We start from the raw sequence: 22,552 nt of genomic DNA, 5'->3' as shown, positions 1-22,552 counted from the left end.
CCACCCCTCATCCGCATCAACCATCTGAGGGGCCTGTGGTCTATGTGAACCCGGAAGTGAGTCCCAAACAGGTATGGTCTCAGCTTCTTCAGTGCCCAGACCACAGCAAATACCTCACGCTCAATAGCACTCCACCTCTGTTCCTGTGGAAGTATCCTCCTACTGATGAAGACTACAGGTTGATCTAGGCCCTCTTCATTCATCTGTGACAAAACAGCCCCCTCACCATGCTCTGAAGCGTCTATTTGAACGATGAACTCTTTGGAGAAGTTGGGTGACAGGAGCACGGGCGCTGTGCACATGGCAGCTTTCAGGGCCTCAAAACCTTTCTGAGAGGTGTCAGTCCAAATCACTTTCTTGGGCTGCTTCCTGGAAGTCAGCTCTGTCAAGGGTGCAACACTGTTGCAATACCCCTTGACAAATCTCCTGTAGTGCCCGGTGAGTCCTAAAAAGGCCCTCACCTCTGTCTGGGTCTTGGGGGGTTCCCAAGCCAGGATGGTTTCAATCTTGGGTTGTAGGGGCGCCACCTGGCCGCTCCCAACTTGGTGTCCCAAGTACAACACCGAACCCTGCCCGATCTGGCATTTACTCCCCTTGATCGTGAGGCCTGCCTTCCGCAGTGCCAACAACACTTCCCAGAGGTGGCGCGGATGTTCCTCCCAAGTGACACTGAACACTGCAATGTCATCCAGGTAGGCGGCACTGAACTCATCCAGTCCAATCAACACCTGGTTGAGCAACCTCTGAAAGTTGGTAGGGGCATTCTTCATCCCAAAGGCCATAACACGGAACTGGAAATGCCCATCTGGTGTGGAGAATGCTGACCTCTCCTTTGCCCCATCAGTCAAGGCGATCTGCCAATATCCGGACGTCAAGTCAAACGTGCAGCCCCTAACCGATCAATGAGCTTGTCAGCTCTGGGGATGGGGTGTGCGTCAGTCTTCGTGACTGAATTGAGCCCTCGGTAGTCCACACAGAACCGGAGTTCGGGTGTGGCACCGGGCGCCGCAGCCTTCGGGACCAAGACCACTGGGTTGGCCCAAGGACTGCTGGAGGACTCAATCACCCCTAGTGCAAGCATCTTTGAGACCTCCTCCTTGATGCAAGCCCTTACTATGTCAGCTACCTTGTAAGACTTGTGCTTCACAGGTAAGCTGTCTCCTGTATCCACATCATGGACGCACCAATCTGTGATACTAGGAACCAGGGAGAACAGATCAGAAAACTGTCCCAGCAACTGGCGGCAGTCATTCTGTTGCTCAGGGGTCAGGGTGGAAGAGAGGTTAACACCATCCACTGACCCATCTTCCTCTGTGGCTGCCAGGAGGTCAGGAAGAGGCCCAGTCTCCTCTTCCATTCCAGCATCTGTCGCCAAGAGCATGCCCACTTCAGACCTCTCTAAGTGGGGCTTAAGGCGGTTGACATGCAGGACCCTCATGGGGTTCCTGGGAGACCGCAAGTCCACCAAGTAGGTAACTGGACTCTTGCGCTCCACAACCTCAAATGGTCTGGTCCACTTATCTTGGAGCGCACAGGGCTCCACAGGGCTCCACAGGGCCATGACTCACACTTTCTGACCAGGTTGAAGCTCTACCAGAGTGGCATTCTGGTCGTACCACCGCTTCATCTCTTCCTGACTGGCTTCCAGTGTCGCCTCAGCGAGTTGCCTGAAACGCCTAGTCTGGTTCCTGAAGGCCATCATGTAGCTATATACATCCTGGGGAGGTTTCCTGGGAGATTGCTCCCAGCCTTCCTTGACCAGACTCAGAGGTCCTCTGGCCGGGTGCCCATAGAGATGCTCAAAGGGACTGAACCCTAGAGATTTCTGTGGGTCCTCCCGGTATGCAAACAACAGGCATGGTAAGAGGACGCCCATCTTACGCCTCATGGGTTCCTCAAGACCCATAACCATGCCCTTCATGGTTCGGTTGAACCTTTCAACCAACCCATTTCCTTGGGGGTGGTAAGGAGTGGTGAACTTGTAAGTCACCCCACACTCCTGCCACAGGGACTTCATATACTTGGAAGTGAAGTTGGTGCCCCGGTCAGACACAACCTCTTGAGGGAATCCTACTCGTGAGAAAATTCCCATCAGTGCTCGTCCCACCATGGGGCCGTCACTGTCCTCAGAGGTATGGCTTCCGGGTACCAGGTAGCATGGTCCACCAAGACCAGGATGAACCTGTTACCCATGGCTGTCTTGGGGTCCAGTGGCCCCACAATGTCAATCCCCACCCGTTCAAAGTGGTACTGACCACAGGGAATGGCTGGAGAGGAGCCTTCTGCTTCCTCCCACTCTTTCCACTTGCCTGGCAAGTCTGACAGGTCCTGCAATGATTGTCTGAACTCTTGCGCATTTGGGACCAATGAAAGTGGGTGACAAGCCTCTCAAAGGTCTTGTCCTGCCCCCAATGTCCTGCCAATGGCACATCATGAGCCAGCCCTGCAAAAAGAGATTGGAGCAGTTCCTCTATGTTTGGTGTCACCTACCAACTAATTAGTGGTGGTGAGGAAGGAGAAGGGTAGAGGAGGTAGAGGAATGGGGGATCCCGCTAGGGCAGAACTAGGGTCCTTACACACCCAGCAAGCTAGGTGTCATGCTTCATCATATGGACCTGCCCCTCAATAAGCCGGCGCTGCAATGCTCAACAGGCACCCGCGAACGGGCTCTTTGTCGGAGATCTTTTGTTCCTTTGCCGTATGATGAAGTGCAGGTATGTGGCCCTTGTGTGCGTAGATAAAAGATGTAGTGGTGCAGTGAGTGCGTTGTTATAAAAAAGGTTGGAAATTCCAAATAAATGTGTTTATTCTGGTTGGTAATCCACCTTAATAAAAATGATATATATTAGAGTGGCAACAGCCCAGGTGAGGGGTATTTATTAAATCTTGTGCTCTATTCTATGGGTTGACATGTTTCTTGTCCTGTTGGTCTGTAAGTACCGTTGAAATTCTTCATGACCTATATATGTGCAATGTGTGAATGAAGCGTGGTGTTTGGTATCTACACTAAATGGTGCTTCTAAATAATTGCTACCATTAATGGTTGACTACATGTCCAAGTTTACGTATTCAAGAATTGGAGGACCTGGGAAATAAAACAGTGTGGAGAGAAGGGAGAACATACTTATTAACACTGTGTAATCTCAAAGTCGCCTCCAACTTGTACACACTGGCATTCCAACTAGTCCAAACCTCCTATTTATTGTGTATAATCAGTGCCAGAGTAGTTTAAAATTTGTGCATTAAAAATATGTCTCTATTACAGATAAGCATACTTTCTCACTCAAGTCTCGCTCATGCCTGTTCCAACTCATGGTGTCAAAGCAAAACTTGTCGTGCCTGTAGATAGAGTATTTCTCACTCGTAGCTATCTTGAAACCAAACGGGGAATTGGAGAGCATTACGTTACATTGCCAGAGCCTGGTCTGATTAGGTTGCCCCAGTAGTTGACAATGTATGAGACGCTGTCTCCCTCGCCAGGGGAACGGGGAGCGCCGTGGACCCGTCGCGGGCAGGGAAACGAGTCTAAGGCGCCACTGGTGGCGCTGTCAGGCCGTTCCCTGTCGGTACGGGCCGCTGTTATCTCCCGTCTGGTCAAGGATTCAGCTCCCCCAAATGTGCTACAAAGGGGAGAAGGGGAGCATCGCTCCTCGAAGCACTGCCCACTTACTTGTGCCATATGAGTCCACATTGGTGACCTACCCTCGCCGCCAGTCCCACAGCCGCTGGTAACCCTGGCATCTCCAGGGATGGTAAAAGTACTGTCTAGCGGCTGGGTGTGGGCGTGGTTGCCGTCACGGACTTCCGAGTCGGTGTGTGTGACTGGCGGCGAGGGTAGGTCACCAACGTGGACTCATACGGCCAAAGTAAGTGGGCAGTGCTCTGAGGAGCGACGCTCCCCTTCTCCCCTTTGTAGCACATGTGGGGGAACTGAATCCTTGACCAGACGGGAGATAACGGCGGCCCGTACCGGCGGGGAACGGACTGACAGCGCCACCAGTGGCGCCTTAGACTGGTTTCCCTGCCCGCGACAGGTCCGCGGCGCTCCCCGTTCCCCTGGCGAGGGAGACAGCGTCTCATACATTGTCAACTACTGGGGCAACCTAATCAGACCAGGCTCTGGCAATGTAACGTAATGCTCTCCAATTCCCCGTTTCGTGACAAATAGGGCTCCTACTAACGAGGTGCCCCGGCGAACCGCCAGCCCATGTTGGAGCACCTCGCATCATTGAGTGAGGTGAGTCTGGATACTCCGGACACTGCGTTAACAGTATGGGCACTTGCATTTGGTTTCAAGATAGCTACGAGTGAGAAATACTCTATCGACAGGCACAACAAGTTTTGCTTTGACACCATGAGTTGGAACAGGCATGAGCGAGACTATAGTGAGAAAGTATGCTTATCTGTAATAGAGACATATTTTTAATGCACACATTTTAAACTACTCTGGCACTGATTATACACAATAAATAGGAGGTTTGGACCAGTTGGAATGCCAGTGTGTACAAGTTGGAGGCGACTTTGAGATTACACAGTGTTAATAAATATGTTCTCCCTTCTCTCCACACTGTTTTATTTCCCCAGGTCCTCCAATTCTTGACTACGTAAACTTGGACATGTAGTCAACCATTAATGATAGCAACTATTTAGAAACACCATTTAGTGTAGATACTAAACACCATGCTTCATTCACACATTGCACATATATAGGTCCTGAAGAATTGCCACGGTACTTACAGACCGACAGGGCAAGAAACATGTCGACCCATAGAGTAGAGTACAAGATTTAATAAATACCCCTCACCTGGGCTATTGCCACTCTAATATATATCATTTTTATTAAGGTGGATTATCAACCAGAATAAACGTATTTATTTGAAATATCCAACCTTTTTTATAACAACTCACTCACTTCACCAGTACATCTTTTATCTACACACACAAGGGCCACATACCCGCACTTCATCATACGGCAAAGGAACAAAAGATCTCCGACAAAGATCCCCTTCGCGGGTGCCCGTTGAGCATTGCAGCGCCAGCTCAACGAGGAGCAGGTCCATATGATGAAGCATGACACCTAGCTTGCTGGGTGTGTGAGGACCCTAGTTCCGCCCTAGCGGGATCCCCCATGCCTCTACCTCCTCTACTCTTCTCCTTCCTCACCACCACTAATTAGTTGGTATGTGACACCAAACATAGAGGAACTGCTACAATCTCTTTTTGCAGGACATGACTAAGGTGGGCAGGGAGTCTGGACCTCTTTAAAAAGCCCCCCTTAGTCCCCTCTCTCTTTTTGTCAACATCATGAGCCAGCCCCAGTAGGAAGGCTCTGAAGCTCTGGGGTACAACCAGCTCAAGGGCTGACCCTGGCTCAGCAACCTTAGGCTCACTATACAGGAGACCATTCTCCCAGTAGATCCAATGTGACCCAGACTGATCACCTGCTGCCTGGCTTGCAGCCTGTTGCCGCAAGCCCTCAAGCGAAGGGCATTCTCTCTGCAGAATTCTTCCCTGGAGGGGCATCCGTCTTGCTGCCAATGGGTCAGCTCAGGCAGGTCCCCAGTTCAGCTACCTGTTCCCCGCTAGGCTCCAGGGCTTCCCCCTCAGGGTCTACCTCCTCCTGGGCTGTGGGAACTTCGTGAGCCGGTTTCCTGCGCCTCCTGCACATCTCTCTAAGGCAGGTTCCTGGGCCTCCCTCTCAGGCTCTAGGTCCTCTTGAGCACCCCTACTGGCTGCCATTGACCGGGTGGTCACGCACGCCCAGTCAGGCAGATCCACCATCTTCAGGTGAGTACTCTTCTCCACCTTTTCCCAAGGTGAGCTCTCCAAATCGTTCCTCAACAAACAATCAACAGGCATGGCGGGGGCCTCACAGCTACCTGAAGAGTACCACAGACCCCCCCATCTCAAAGGGAACCTGAGCCATGGGACAATGGCTCTCTGTGTTGTCGGCGTTAACAACTCGGCAGAATGCATGAGGGACAATCTGCTCTTGAGACACCAGGTGATACTTGACAGCTGTCTCACTGGCTCCTGTGTCTCTAAGAGCCTCTACCTTACGGTTATTGATGGTCACCCACTGCCCATATTTCTTAGTGTTCCTGGGCAGTTGGTTTTCTTTGACAACCTCACAGTCTCCTAAAGAGATAAGTGACATCTCTGCGGGACCCCACCCACCTTGGACACCAATCTCCTCCCCATAGGCTACACTTGCCATCTACCGGGGCGGATCACCAATGGGTGCTGCTTTTACAAATAGGCGGCACCTGGGATCACTCGCCTTGTCACCCGGGTCCCCACATTTGTAACAAACACAGGGGTCCCTGTAGAACAGAATTACCTGTCGGGACCACTGGCTTTCTCTCAGGGGGAGGCTGGAAACCTTTCCCTTGGTACCCTTGGGAATTATTTTGGGGCCCTCTGCGGAACTCCCCCTGTTTACCCTTGTCCCCCCCCACTCTTCTGCTGAGGACCATGCCTACCCTTAGCTGAGTCTCCCATGTGACCCTTGTATACCCTGGTACTGACCCAGCGGTCGGCCTTCTCAGCAAGCTTCCTAGGGTTAGTCAGCTTGCTATCAATCAGGTGCTGGCGCAGCTCTGGAAAACAATTATCAGACAAGTGCTCCCATGCAATCAAATCCAAGAGACCTTGAAAATCATTAACTTTGCTGCCCTTTACCCAACCAACCAATGCTCTGCAAAAGAAAGTAACATATTCTACCCAGGTACTGTTCTCTATCTTCTTGCACTTCCTGAACCTCTGCCTATAGAGTTCAGGGGTCAACCCATACCTAGTCATGAGTGCCACTTTCATGTGGCTATAGGAGTTATGGACTTCAGAAGGCAAGTCCAACAGTGTGTCCCGCCCCTCACTAAGGAACCTTCCCCACAACCCCGCTCCCCAATCTCTCTCAGGGAGCCGGTGGGAAGACATGGCTACCTCATAAGCTCTGAACCACTGTCCAATATCATCATTCTTAAAAAAAACTCCTTTACCACATCTTTGTGGATGTACACTCTACCTTCCCCATGTGCTGATGGCGTGCTGCTTCCAGAGGGAGTAATCTCTAGGCTCCTGGCTTTCAGATCCAACTCCATCAAAACTTTGTTATGCTCCATTTGCAATCTATTTTCCTCTAGAGCCATCTTCTTGCTTTCTAGCTCCAGTTGCCCATCCAATTTGAGCTTGGCCATCTCCATTTCATGCATTCTGTTTTCTTTCCTGTCTGCCAACTCTTTGGGGACAGACCTCATGCAGAAACACTGCTACCCACTGGGGAGGGTGCACCCCTCTTTTCAGGACCCAGTGGCCCACCAAGCTGCTGCTCTGCATCCTCATAATCCACTAAATCTCCAGGGGCATTCCTTGCTTCCACCTACGCCCTCACCGCCTTGTGGTATTGCTCCTTTTTGGAGATTCCGGACTTGGAAATTTTAAACTTTTTGCAGAAGCTCTTGAGCTGGTTGTTGGTGTAGCTTTCTAGTTTCTCTTCCTTCCAATCACAGCCAACAGATGCAATGGATGCTGCCTTTTCCATTATGCCTGAACCAGGCATGACTTTTCAAAGAAAATGGAGATCTCTGGCCAAATTAAGTATCAGAAGTACGTGGCTGCATTATGGTCTGCACTCACTAAGTAGTGTTCACCAATCACTGTACATGAGTCACAAATGCAAATTCGGAATCCCTTCCGCTGACTACCAATGTTAGAATTGGGGGTCTCTGGTTGGCATAGGTAGGTACTTGTGACAAGCAGGGACCCTCTCCTCTAGTCAGGACAAGGGGGTTACACTCCTAAAATAACCCCTGCTTACCCTCTAGGTAGCGTGGCACGAGCAGTCAAGGCTTATTTCAGAGGCGTTGTAAGTTAAGCATTTGTGACCACATACAGTAACCCAGTAACAACACTAAAAATGGACACCACACAAGGTTGTATATAAAAAATAAGTATGCTTTATATAGAGTTACCACAAGACCAATAAACGACAAAAAGAATCCACAGTACTATTTAGATTTCAAGAGTTCTGGTTAAAAAGGCCTAAATAAAAGTTCTGTGCGAGTCGGTAGCCTTGTCCGGCTACAGCGTTGCTGAAAGAACACAGAGTCTAACAAATCCAGCGGAACGCGGTGGTCTGGGCCCACTCAGATTTCGACAGACTCAGTCACAGTACCTTTTCCTTGAGGCGGCCGGCACGGATGTGCGAGTCGGTTCCGGTGTTCGTCGTGGTGCAGAAAGGAAGCGTTGCAGGACGCGTTGTCCCTCGATGCGGTGCAGGCAGCGGCCTGTTGACAGAGTCGGTGGATCCAAGGCTTGCGTTGCAGGGCAAGACGGTGCTTCGTTGCGGTGCTTCCAGCATGCGGTGCGGCGACCGAGCCGGAGTTCGGGAGCTGGCATCGATCAGTCCGGACAGCAGTGCGAGTCGGGCGGTGCGTCGCAAAGCGTGCGAGGCGGTGCCCAACTCCGGTGCGATCACAGGACTCGAAGTCAGCAGCAGTGACCGTGTCGGTCAGACCACTACGAGTAGGTGTAGTGAGGCATTGCACGTCGCGGTGTCCTTTCTGTCGCGGGGCAGGCTACGGCTCGGTGACGGCGTCAGGACGGAGTCGGTGAGCGCAGAGCTTGCATTGTTCGAGGTGGACGTTGCTTGATGCGGTGCCTACAGGACACCGGGCCGGTCGTGAGAGTCGATCACAGCTCCCTGCCTCGGTAGCCACTGAAACAGCGTTTCCAGCAGCAATTCACAAAGGCTGGTGAAGTCCACTGGTCCTGGGAATTCAATCAGGGGGCAAGCTCTCTACCAAGCCCCTGGAGATCTTTGCACAAGTTGAAAGTAAAGTCCACAAAATCCTTTCTCATCTCTTTGGCAGTCAGGCAACCACTGCAGGCCAATCCCCCAAGCAGCACTTCAGCCTGGGAATAGTCTCTCCTCAGTTTCTTCAGGTTCCTCTCCTCAGCAGAGGTTTCAGCTTGTAAGTCCAGAAGTGATCTAATTTCATGGGATCAGGGTCCCAATATTTATACCCCAAAATCCTTTGTTCTCTGAAGGGAGAGGGGCCTGTGCCTAGTCCAAACCAGTTCTGAAGCACTCTGTTTACCAGACTTCTCCCTTCCTTTCACAGTGCAGGGCAGAAACATCAGACGCCCCACAGGAGGTGGAGCCAGCAATGTGGAAGGCAAGTACAGTCCTGGAGCACTTTGTTGACAGTCTTCCTTCTCTTCTTTCAGTGTGCAGGGCAGAGACATCAGACACACCACAGGGGGTGGAGCCGGCATTGTAGAGGGAAGGCCCAGCCCTATTCAGGTCCAAGGTGCAACTCCTCCCTCCCATCTAGATGCAGATCTCTCTATTTACCACTGGGCTGCCCCAGCCTGTCTCCTGGAATCCCCCAGCCCTGTCACTCACAAACCCAGACAAAGGAATACACAACCTAGCAGAGGCAGGCTTGAAAGGGTAGGAAAGCAAATACCTACTTTCTAAAAGTGGTATTTGCAAACACAGAATATTAAAATAAACTTCACTAAAATATGTATTTTATTATTCTGAGTCCAGGCATACTAAACTCGAATTTCTACCATGTTCTCTGAGTCTGCTAGGATTATAAAATGTAATAATTCTAACAGCCCATTCTGGCCTATGGAGAACAGGTAGCCTTGCAATAGTGAACAACGGAAATGGCTGTAATTCACTATTAGGACATGCCACACACATCAGGGCTTGTCCTACCTTATACTTACAATGCACCCTGCCCTTGGGCCTACCATAGGGATGACTAATATGAAGAAAAGGGGAGGTTTAGGGACTGGCAAGTGGGTGCAATTGCTCAGTCAGCATGACAGTACCAGACTGCACGCAGGCTCTGCAATGACAGACCTTAGACACATTTTACAAGGCCGCTTCTGTGGGTGGCACAACCAGTGCTGCAAGCCTATAGGGATGACTAATATGAAGAAAAGGGGAGGTTTAGGGACTGGCAAGTGGGTGCACTTGCTCAGTCAGCATGACAGTACCAGACTGCATGCAGGCTCTGCAATGGCAGACCTTAGACACATTTTACAAGGCCGCTTCTGTGGGTGGCACAACCAGTGCTGCAAGCCCACAAGCAGCATTTGGATTTACACGCCCTGGGCACACTCAGTGCACTGTACTAGGGTCTGACAAGTAAACCAAACATCCAATCATGGAACCACTAATCAATACATCAATTTACAGTAGGGAGCACTTGCACTGTGACACTGGACAGCAGCGGCACAATGCCCAAAACATCTAACACCAGCAAAAATACATGAGGCAACAGCAAAAATGGAAGGGAGACCCACGTCAATGATGCCAGGTCTAACACATATAAATTAGAATTTCTCTAAATAAATGCATAAAATGCAGATAGCTCTAGTCAGAAACAGTGAGCAGGGATTGCCTCTCTCTTTTCCGACTTGCTCCGTCTAAAGTTCATGCATTAACGCCCAAAAAAACACAGCACATGTCTGTGCCCTGAGCCAGCGAAATTCTTCATTATATGGGCTGAGAAAATTTGAAATCTGTCCAAATGACAGCTGATGAATGTATCTATTAATTTGTTGGTCAAGCAGCCAGATATGCACTGTTTTGGGGAAATTAATCACTTAAAATCTTTGAGCTCATTAGAAAATGAATGCAGCATTTTAAGAATTATTCCGAAAATAATAATATATGCCTGAACCTAATTTACATTAACGCCTCTTAACAGATAGAGTTGATGACGAAGAAGCGTTATTGAAGTCAAACAGCTATATTTTTTTTAACCCCAGAGGAGTATTCTTGGCAGAATCTATGGAAAATGTGAAAAACTTTTATTTTTAATTAAGTAATGTGTTACTTAAATAGATTATTATGATTATGTACTCATTCATTCTCTCGGAAATGTAGGTCCTGAAGAATGGCAGAAGTTTTTCCCACTTGCTAATGGAAATCGGCAATCCCCAATCGATATCCAAACCAGATATGTGAAATACGACGTTCATCTTAGACCACTGAACCCAGTCTACGACCCTTCATCAGCTCAACTCATCCTGAATTCCGGGCACTCTGTTAATGTCGAGTATGATGACTCAAAACCCCTATCAGGTTTGCAGCATATGCATCTTCTTTGTCTCCTTTCCAATATTTTCTCCAAAATGTTTATATTTTCATTTCTTCTGTTCTTGTCTTTTTATCATTGTTGCATAGCATTTCAGAGTATAAAGTGGTATCCAAACATTGAGTTGTGGGGAGCGATATTGCTTATGAAAGAAACCTGTAACACATTGTTATTTGAATTATGACCTTGCATTGTTTTCTCTTGAATTGGTGGGAGCGTGGCTGATAAAAAGAATGGAAGCAGCCCTGCCAAGTACCACACATCATGCGTTAGACTAACGTATTTCAGTGTGGTCATCTGCATCACCGCACTGAAATGCGAAGTCATGCATTATAAGCGCCTGTGCCTGTCAAGCGCTGCGACCCGAGCGCTGCTGGCTGGTATAATAACACTAGTGGCACAAGCAGTGCCTGCAGCTTGGGAGACTTCTTGGGGGCTGCGCTCTCTGAGCTGCCTCCAGCTTGCTGCAATTTAACGAGTACTGGATTGAATCACCGCGTGGCATAAGTTCACATCATTGTTCAAATCAGTGAGTGCTTGCCAATTTGAACTATCGAGAGACACTGAGTGAGGTTAGGAGTCATGAGTTCACAGACTGATAGTTATAGGGTGACTCGAGTCATGAGATTGAGGCTACCTCCTGTGGTGCAAGTGGGCAGCACTCAGTTGAATTCAATAATGAATTCAGAAGTGGCTGCAATGCTGAGCATGGCAATGAATACTGTGGCCTAGTGTGTTTTGCGAGAGACTGACCCCAACCTAGCCTGGCCCACCACGGGCGCCCGGGCGCCGGCGACTGAGAGTCACAACACCTGGACTCACTGTGGTGGCCAGAGTGGTTTGTTCACGGTCCCAGAGATCACCGGGACCCCTACACCTGCAGCTGAGCCGGCCCGACAAAACTCGATGCAGTGTGGTAGCCAGCCACCAGGGCGGCGAGTATGGTGGCTGGTCCGGCTTTGAAACTGCAGCTGCTCTCAAGCTGGCCGCCCGCATCCCATCGCTGTAATTGAATCATTTTAATCAAGTAAGTGTGTGCCTAGTCCTGGAGTTAGTGAAGGGCATTCACTGAATTGTGGATAATATTAAAGTTCCAAATATATGCTCAGCTTGCCGGTTTCCTCCGCCAAAGGGTCCACGCATTCACAAAGTCACACCCCCGACCTTCACTCACAAACTTCTTGCACATAGCGCGGCAAGTCACAGACAACTAGTACAGACCTGCCAAGTACCACGCATCAGGCATCAGACTAGCGCATTTCAGTGTGGTGGTCCGCATCACCGCACTGAAATGCAAAGTCACGCATAATTGACACAGTGCCTCCTAGGCCATCAAGCCCAATACTAGCACTGCTAATCATGCAGCATTGGAATGAAATAAAGCTGTAGTGGCAGTGCGCCCTGGCTCTCAAACCAGAAGGTTTGGGAGCTGCTGCTACAATGTAACAGTCATTCTATTCCGGAAACAGTGCAGCGGTGCGGTACGTTACATCCTGCTCCCACCTGATGTGACGTTAGCGGGGTGTCTGCAATTCCTGGGAAGTAAGTTGAGGGAAGCTGCAGGCAGTGGCGTCACTAGGGGGGTGCGGGGGGTGCGGACTGCACCGGGTGACACCAACCCATGGGGTGACACCAATCTGCACTGCAGCCTCGCCTCTGCTCTCACTTGACCTTTACTGTCGCTCCCTGTGCAAGCTTGTTCCTCATGCTGTTCACACTCGCCAGCGTCTTGCAGGAGTGAGAAACACAGATAGAGCTAGAGTGAGAAAGACAGAGAGAGAGGGAGCAAGACAAACAGAGGGAGACAGAGGTAGCTAGAGGAAGTAAGACAGAGAGAGAGGGAGCTAGACAGAGAGCTAGAGGGAGTAAGATAGAGAGAGAGGGAGCTAGAGGGAGCAAGACAGAGAGAGAGGGAGCTAGAGGGAGTAAGACAGCGAGAGAGGTAGCTAGAGGAAGTAAGACCGAGAGAGAGGGAGCTAGACAGAGAGAGGGGGCTAGAGGGAGTAAGATAGCGAGAGAGGGAGCTAGAGGGAGCGAGAGAGGGAGCTAGAGGGAGCAGGACAGAGAGAGACGGAGCTAGAGGGAATAAGAGAGAGGGAGCTAGAGGGAGCAAGACAGAGAGAGAGGGAGCTAGAGGGAGTAAGACAGAGAGAGAGGGAGCTAGAGGGAGTAAGACAGAGAGATAGGGAGCTAGAGGGAGTAAGAGAGAGAGAGAGGGAGACAGAGGGAGCTAGAGGGAGCAAGAGAGAGGGAGCTAGAGGGAGTAAGACAGAGAGAGAGGGAGCTAGAGGGAGCTAGACAGAGAGAGGGAGCTAGAGGGAGCTAGACAGAGAGAGGGAGCTAGAGGGAGTAAGAAGGAGAGAGAGGGAGCTAGACAGAGAGAGGGAGCTAGAGGGAGTAAGATAGAGAGAGCGGGAGCTAGAGGGAGCAAGGCAGAGAGAGAGGGAGCTAGAGGGAATAAGAGAGAGGGAGCTAGAGGGAGCTAGAGGGAGCAAGACAGAAAGAGAGGGAGCTAGAGGGAGTAAGACCGAGAGAGAGGGAGCTAGAGGGAGTAAGACAGAGAGAGAGGGAGACAGAGGGAACTAGAGGGAGTAAGCCAGAGAGAGAGAGGGAGCTAGACAGAGAGAGGGGGAGCTAGAGGGAGTAAGACAGAGAGGGAGCTAGAGGGAGCTAGACAGAAAGAGGGAGCTTGAGGGAGCTAGACAGAGAGAGGGAGCTAGAGGGTGTAAGACAGAGAGAGAGTGAGGCAGAGGGAGCTAGAGGGAGCAAGACAGAGAGAGAGGGAGCTAGACAGAGAGAGGGAGCTAGAGGGAGTAAGATAGAGAGAGAGGGAGCTAGCGGGAGAAAGACAGAGAGAGAGGGAGCTAGAGGGAGTAAGAGAGAGAGGGAGCTAGAGGGAGGAAGACAGAGAGAGGGAGCTAGAGGGAGTACGAAAGAGAGAGAGGGAGCTAGAGGCAGTAACACAGAGAGATAGGGAGCTAGAGGGAGTAAGACAGAGAGAGAGGAAGACAGAGGGAGCTAGAGGGAGCAAGAGAGAGGGAGCTAGAGGGAGTGAGAGAGAGAGAGGGAGCTAGAGAGAGTAAGACAGAGAGAGAGGGAGACAGAGGGAGCTAGAGGGAGTAAGACAGCGAGAGAGGGAGCTAGACAGAGAGAGGGAGCAAGAGGGAGTAAGATAGAGAGCGGGAGCTAGAGGGAGTAAGAGAGAGAGAGGGAGCTAGAGGGAGTAAGACAGAGAGAGAGGGAGCTAGAGGGAGTAAGACAGAGAGAGAGGGTGCTAGAGGGAGTAAGACAGAGAGAGAGGGAGACAGAGGGAGCTAGAGGGAGTAAAACAGAGAGAGAGAGGGAGCTAGACAGAGAGAGATGGAGCTAGAGGGAGTAAGACAGAGAGAGAGGGAGCTAGAGGGAGCTAGACAGATCTAGACAGAGGGAGCTAGAGGGAGTAAGACACAGAGAGAGGGAGCTAGACAGAGAGAGGGAGCTAGAGGGAGTAAGACAGAGAGAGAGGGAGCTAGACAGAGAGAGGTAGCTAGAGGGAGTAAGATAGACAGAGAGGGAGCTAGAGGGAGCAAGACAGAGAGAGAGGGAGCTAGAGGGAATAAGAGAGAGGGAGCTAGAGAGAGCAAGACAGAAAGAGAGGGTGCTAGAGGGAGTAAGACAGAGAGAGAGGGAGATAGAGGGAGTAAGACAGAGAGAGAGGGAGACAGAGGGAGCTAGAGGGAGTAAGACAGAGAGAGAGAGGGAGCTAGACAGAGAGAGAGGGAGATAGATGGAGTAAGACAGAGAGAGAGGAAGCTAGAGGGAGCTAGACAGAGAGAGGGAGCTAGATGGAGTAAGACAGAGAGAGAGGGAGCTAGAGGGAGCTAGACAGAGAGAGGGAGCTAGAGGGAGTAAGACAGAGAGAGAGGGAGACAGAGGGAGCTAGAGGGAGCAAGACACAGAGAGAGGGAGCTAGACAGAGAGAGGGAGCTAGAGGGAATAAGACACAGAGAGAGGGAGCTAGAGGGAGTAAGACAGAGAGAGAGGGAGCTAGAAGGAGTAAGAGACGGAGCTAGAGGGAGCAAGACAGAGGGAGAGGGAGTTAGAGGGAGTAAGACAGAGAGAGAGGTAGCTAGAGGGAGTAAGACAGAGAGAGAGGGAACCAGAGGGAGCTAGAGGGAGTAACACAGAGAGAGGGAGCTAGAGGGAGCTAGACAGAGAGAGGGAGCTAGAGGGAGTAAGACAATACCTAGCGCCGTACAGTTCCGACAGAGGTGGTCCATGCGGTAAGTCGTGAGGGGGTGACACCATGAGTTACCCGCACCGGGTGACACCAACCCCAGTGACGCCACTGGCTGCAGGGGCAATGAACGATGCTCGTAATGCCAGAATTATTTTTAAAAATGTAATCCCAGTGTCCTGACCCACCCGACCCAATCCCACGGACCGCGGCAGACGCTGCAACCCAGAGCACACCGCTCTGCATTGCCGAGCGCTGTGGTTTGCTCCGAGAGTCGTTGCGGCCACGAGAAGGCAGGGCTGGTATCGAATTGCCTCACACCTGCCTTGCTGTTTACCTCGAGTCAGTGCTGGGAGTGAGGTAATGGTATTTCTCACTCTGATTTCTAATCAAATAATAAATGTGCCTTTTAAATTATATAAAACTACTTTCTAGCACGCAGTCATGATCTTAAGCTGCCTATCCTGTTACAGCTGAAGTTATTCTACTTCAAATCTTTTTTATTGAATTTTCTGAAGCACAGAATACACAGTACATATGCATGAAGTACAGTTGCAAAATAAGTAAATATACACAGACAGAACGCATCCGCGTTCTTTGGAAAGGGATACAAAGATGGGGAGTAGAGGACGCTGTGTAAGATTTGATTTGATAACATAGATGCTATGTAGACACTTGCGGCCTCATTTATGAAAAGTAACACATCGCTGCGTGAAAACAGCAATGCGTCACTTTTCACTGTGCACTCCTTGCGACACCAATGATGCGTCATATTTACAGTATGACGCATCATGGCGCAAGGAGTTACAGATACGTCAGTATTTCTGACGTATCTGTAGGCGCAAAAGTGACGCATTGCTGGAGTGTGTCACAAAAGTGACGCAACTCCAGCAATGTGTCCTTTCACATGGGGCAAGCCCCATGTGAAATGACCTGCGTCCATTTGTGTCCTAGAAGTGGGGCAGTGAAATCTTATAGATTTCACTGCGTCACTTCTATGACCCTTTCTTGCGTCAGAACGCCCCCCCCTGCATACATTATACCTGGCGCAGGTATAATGTGGTGCAGGGGTTTACAAAGTGATGCATCTACCTAGATGTGTCACTTTGTAAATATGGTGCAACAAGGCACATTATTTATGCTGCTGGTGCGTCACAAAAAGTGACGCACCGGCGGCGTAAAAGTGACGCACGGCCTCATAAATATGGCCCTTGGATTTTATGCAAAATAATCACATAATGTAGGTTATGCAAGTTTTGAGATACATATTGAGTTTGTTCATAATGATAATACATCACAGTAATCAAGAGCCAGTATTGAAGACAACTTTATAACCACTGTTTGCATCTTGGCAAAGCTGTAGACTTAATGGGAAAACCAAAAGAGTAGTTGATATACTTGGATTAATATGGCAGTGAGCAAGACATTATAAGTCATACACAATAGAATAACGAATCCTAATCACATAATGTAAGTTATGCAACTTTTGAGGTACATATTGAGTTTGATCGTAAAAATAGTACAACACAGTAATCATGAACAAGTATTGAGGACGTCTTAGTGACTTAATGGGAGAGAAACAGTGGGGTTGATATGCTAGGTTTAATATGGCTAAGAGCAAGACATAAATCATACACAGTGGAATAAAAAGTACAAAAGCCCTGTGTGGGCATTGAAGGAATCGAGGTAGAATATTTGTTGTTAGATAGTACGGCTGTGAAAGAGTGTGTCTTAAGAGAGAGAAACTCTCTCCTGAGGGAGTTGACTACGGTGCATTGTCGTTAAGTAGTTTGTGTCCAATGAATACTATATTGACCTATGAGGGGAGCGCCAAGGGCAAAGTAGCAGTGTCACATTATCAGCACCTCTAAGGAAGCTGATCCATTCTAGCCACATTCTAAAAGATATCACCTTGAAGTTCTTCCAGTTATGTAATATCAATTTGCATGCTAAAGTAAGGTAAAGTAAGGTCCAGTAGGTGGCGATCACCCTCAGTTTTCAGCTGACTGTCTAAGGGCCGAGGAGGATATATGAGAATTCTCGTGTGGGAGTAATATTGAAAGTATGATTGATGAAATCCAGTATTTTACTCCAGAAAGTGTTTAAGATTAGACATTCGAAAAGCACATGTGCTAGATTGCCTTCGTGTTTCACACAGTTCCAGCAATTGGTACTAGGAATGAGCCTTGATCTAAAAAGTCTAGAGGGTGTCCAATATGATCTGTTAATAATCATATCTTTAGTTTGTGTTAAGGATGGTGATTTCTGATTAGAGAAAGGCGATTTGTTAATGAATTCCCAGTCATTCACCATATCCCTAGTGTTCAATTCAGCTTCCCATTTCACTTGGTTACGTGGGAGGGATTTGTTTAGGTTGGGTAGCAAAAGTTTATATATGCCTGACACAATATGTCCGGTTCTGAGTAAAATGCTTAGTAAGTTAGGTTGAGATGGAGTTATCGCCTTAAGTGATTTTTTAGAGCTCTGAACTTTGAGTTGCAGTAGTTTATAAAACTCCAAGTTTTGTGAATTGAATTGATTCTGTAATGCTGAGAACGGTAATGGTGATGAGCCTAGGTATATGACTTTTAGTAGATTAATGCCACTATTAGACCACTCTGACCAGAAGATTGGAGAGCCATTTATTTTGAGATTGGGATTGTTCCATAAGGAAGCAAGATTGGAGTCTTTTAACTTTACTTCCGTTTGTGTATCTAATCGGAGGAGAGCATTCTTTGTGTTTTGTCCAAAGAAATGTGTTCCGCAGCGGATCAGGCAGCCAGCACCTCTAAATTCCCAACGTCCCATAAAATAGTCAATCTTGCTGTGCTGACAACCTCCAGGACCTGCTGCGATTCGGTCCCACTGGAATTCCAGATAGAAACTTCGAAGAAGAATGGAGGCAGCACCAAGCACAAAGTAACACAAGACCAGGATTGTGTCAAAAAATATATTTTTCTTTTTATTTTCGTGTTTTCAAAGTGCACAGGACAGCCAACGCGTTTCGCTCCCGTGGGAGCTTCGTCAGGGCAATATAACTGGATGATAAATCTTGTTGTAGTGCAATGAAGTTGATAAAGGAGCTGGCCAAAATGATAACAAAATTACTAGTAGAGAGGTTTCCAATATTAGGAATAAGGGTGCATTCAGACGTCACGGGCCGTTAAATAGATCCTGCCAGTTGCATGAAGAGTTAGTATTCAGATTTCGAATATCAATATTCTAGGTGTTAGTCGAGATGCAACGTATGTGCAGTCCTTGGTAAGCTGCAGCCACACGTGCTCCACAGCGTCTTGTTATTGCAACGGCCCGCGACGGATTCAGTAGCTCCTATATCTTGCTGCTACTTTGGTGAGGACTTTGGAAATTGTTGGCAAGCGAATCCTTATTATTCTTCAATTATCTGCGTCACTGCATGTAACAACAAATCACGTGACCACACGATTACACTTTGACTCCAGATGACAGAAGGCCATATAGGTTGGGATATTTACCTTTCCTTATCTATAAACACATAATTATTTGTAAACGTGTGGTGCATGGATGTGGATTCACTTCACTATATTCAAGTGAGAGTTTCTTCTCATATGCATATTGTTAGGCTTCGCTATGCCATATTCTCACAATACACCAAATGGATCCTTTGGATTTACACTAATACATCCCTGCCTCAGTCCTGTTAGCGTGGCATAGAACAGTGAGGCTTTATTACAGGAACATGTGTGAAGCATTTCAGAGTATCAACATGGACAATAAGTAATTGACACAACTTGAAAGGAATCTAAGAACACTTCATAAACATAAAGCAGATTTCAATATACATTTAGACACATAAACAAAGACAATCAGATGAGTATAACAAGAGATATGGATTTTTAAAGGAAAAAGAAATCAGTGCATTTCAACATCGCAATACAATAACATTACAATCAATGGGGAAATACATGTGTGACAATCGGTCACTTGCATGTCAAGTTCAGTGGACACCACTGGGGGTTAAGGTGAGGCAGTTCCCAGGGCCAGGCTGCGACAGCCAGTTGATTTTTACCTGGCTCATAGGGTCTTGGTGTAGAGTAGTTCTGGTTGTTCCTGAACAACAGAAGCTGTGATTGCTGGTTTTACCTCTTAGATGGTGCTGGTGAAGAAGGGGGTGCAAAATCTCAACAACGGGACACAGGGGCATTGAATTGAAGATGCTGCGGAGTTCCCTTGAGGCACAGTGTAGTGGTTGCCGGACAGGCCACCAGCAAACTTTGGCAGCAGCTTTCGGTCACTTCGACATCCTGAAATCCCGGGGAAAATGGTAGCCATCTGAAACTTGCTGGATATCAGGACTACATTTCTCACAATGTGCTAAACCATTTACTTCTGGTTGATTCCCTCAGTGGGACTGATGGTCAGTGATTCTTTTGATCTGGGTGCGGTTTTGCATACAGGCTGCAATGGACTAGTACCTCTAGTCCAAGGGAGTTCTGGAGTTGCCTTTGGTTTGCAGAGCAGTTCCTTTTTCCTTTGGAACTGGTCTCAGATCCAGGATGAGTCGTAGCTATGTAGTTGCTGGTTGGCTGCCACAGGTGCAGTCTTGGGGCCTTTTCCCTGTCCAGGGCCTGAAGTCACTGACTCAGGTCTCTTCTTTGTCCTTTGGTCACAAGCTAATTAGATTTGAGGTTCTGGCTCCAGGGGAGCTCCTTAAATCCTATATTTAGGGGAGTTAGGGGTGTTGGAGCTGGTAGCCAATAGGTTAATAAAATGCCCCAGATGTGACCACTTCCTGTGGAGTGTGGTACCTTTTCTGCCTAAATGCCTCAATTCTGCCACTTTTAAAAATGGCAAGACCCTTCTTTGGCTGTACAGATCAGGTAATGCACCCTAGGGTGTGGCTAGCCTTCTGGGGCTGTGCACCCCCTGACTATTTTCTTTTCCCACCTGGCTCGGTTGCAAATGTGCCAGACTTTTTCCACCTCTGGGAGGAAGCCTGGTTTCATCTCAGAGGTGATGGAAGCTTTGAAACATACCGCCTGATCTGTCAATGAACTAGCCATCCTGCCAGGGAGGGAGGTGACTACTCCTGCCTAAGCAGGCCTTTGTTTCTGACTCCTGGGAATGTTCACACCTCCTGGTAGGAGGTCAGATTCCTGTCTTGGCAGCAGGATCCGCAGGTAGTCATCCAGGGCACATGAAAGGCTTGGGTCCTGTCTTGGCAGCTGGAACCGCAGGCAGTCAGCCAGGGCACATGAAAGATTTGGGTAACCAGGTGGGCAACCTCTAAGGTAGCCAAGTGGGTGCATGTCACATGAAATCTGACTTTGTGAGAAGATTGGGTTAGATGAGAAAAGTTGTTTTATACCAAACGTGATAGTTTTCAGTGGGACCATAATGGAGCTGATAACCTGTGTGTGCCCGGGTGCCAGTTTGTGTTATTCTATGGCCCCCTGACACTTATAGTAGCCCTTAATGGATTGAGGCTAATATAGGAACATATACGCTTGCATTTATATGTCCATGCCTTTAATATAACGCACCCGGATTCTTGGGCTCAGGATGCCTACCTTATAGGTGAATAACATATATTAAAAATAGTGCTGTGGTCTTGCCACTCATGGTGAGGGCAGCGTCAAGTTCGTGCAGGTGGCACTACTCTTGCAGGCTCCAATAGACGGCTTACTGTCATCTGTTTACCTGGCTCACTCAGAGTGGCAAAATCGGTGTTGTAGGCTCTGGTGATCCCTGTAATTCCCATGCCCTCAGTACACTGGTATCATATACCAGAGACTAAAAAGGGGGTCAAAGTCCTTGACAATTGGGGTTACCGATTCACATACATCATATCTTAAGAAGAGCGCATTGGCAGTGGGGCCTGCTTAGCAGACTACAGTACACCTCCAGAGATAAAACCATCAGCACTGGAGAAAAAAGTTTGGTTGTGACCATACAAAAAGGGCACTTTTCTAAGGATGCGCATGTGATTTTCCATTATGATGAAGATTTTCTCTGGCGCATTATGGTGATATGCACACCTACAGTTTTCCTTCGTTTTAATAATACAGTGACCACTTTATTTATTGAAACTTATTTTTCGTATTCATTTTTTCTGTCTTGATTGAGTTATGACAGTGTCTAGTATTGTGCCTCCACCTTCATTTTTACCAAACCCAGGTGAACCTTCAATGGATTGGGAGACATGAGAAGCTGTATGCTCGAGGCATGTGAGCTATAGATCACATGCTGTGCAAAGATCGACATCTAATGTTGGGTCCGGATGTTTACACTTTGTTTTTATTAGAAGAGGTCTTTCCAGTCACAAGATAGGTGACTTCTCCTTTCGGTAATAGTGCGTATGGGCATCAAGTTCATCTTCAGATTGTTTTTTTTCCACCATTGGGTTCAGATGTTAGTCGTTGCGCTCTGGTTCGATGCCGTTCCTTCGGTTTCCCTCGGTGCGCAAGATACTCACCCTTGACAGTATTGTTTCAGATCGCGTATACCATTCTTCGCGCGCCCTGTTTAATTATAAAAACCCTCTTTTGATCGGAGAGTTCTTGCTAGGCCGTTGGGCCTTCCTGCGTCGGTTCGACTCGCAGTTGATGGAACGAATGCCCTTCAAATTCTGCCCTCGGTGCCACGTGAAGTACCGGCGCACCGACTCACACAGAGTGTGTAACCTGTGCTTGTCTCTTGAGTACAGAGAACAGGACTGGGACGCGTGCCAGGCTTTCTGCTTCGTGACCGTCAGGCTCGATGTCGCGACATGCAGAGTCAACACACCGGCTCTTGTAGTGTAGTTCCTATATTCCCAATAGGCTCTGCACAATGGAATAATATACACTATAGATTTGACATAGGACTGAGGTCAGTATGTCTCTATCGAGTATATTAAACTTAATTGTGTGTCTGCCAGCTAACTCAGAGGCCACTCAAAACTTTCTTATATAAACAAGAATGGATTAGTCTCTGACAACCAGATAAACATGACAACTTTGTTTCCCCTAGAACCAGAACAATATCTTCAGAGTCGTGGAAACAATAGATAACTATTTCACTTAGTCAATCAGGCATGCTTCGTTTCTACAGAGTTGCATAGAAATAGTGAGACGGCGTTTCAATAAAAGGGTTGATTGAACAGTCTTATTTCTCATGCAAGAGATATGAACTGCTACAATCGTTAGACAGAATGCGAAATATAATGCGTACAGCGTAAACAGTAATATAAAATAATACT

At 48.3% G+C, this 22,552-nt stretch overlaps 1 protein-coding gene across 5 annotated transcripts in view; it reads left to right on the top strand.

Moving 5' to 3' along the window:
- Nucleotides 1-22,552, top strand: part of LOC144828696 (carbonic anhydrase 13-like) — a 796,251-nt gene that overhangs the window by 427,048 nt on the left and 346,651 nt on the right. For all 5 annotated transcript variants that reach the window (XM_078687082.1, XM_078687083.1, XM_078687079.1 and 2 more), the window contains exon 5: nt 10,907-11,104. In XM_078687082.1, coding sequence (XP_078543208.1) covers nt 10,907-11,104 — 198 coding nt within the window. The remainder of the gene's footprint in view (nt 1-10,906; nt 11,105-22,552) is intronic.

This window comes from Lissotriton helveticus, chromosome 4_1, assembly GCF_964261635.1.
Source record: "Lissotriton helveticus chromosome 4_1, aLisHel1.1, whole genome shotgun sequence".
NCBI classification, from domain to species: Eukaryota; Metazoa; Chordata; class Amphibia; order Caudata; family Salamandridae; genus Lissotriton; species Lissotriton helveticus.
This window is presented reverse-complemented; position numbering and strand designations above follow the sequence as displayed.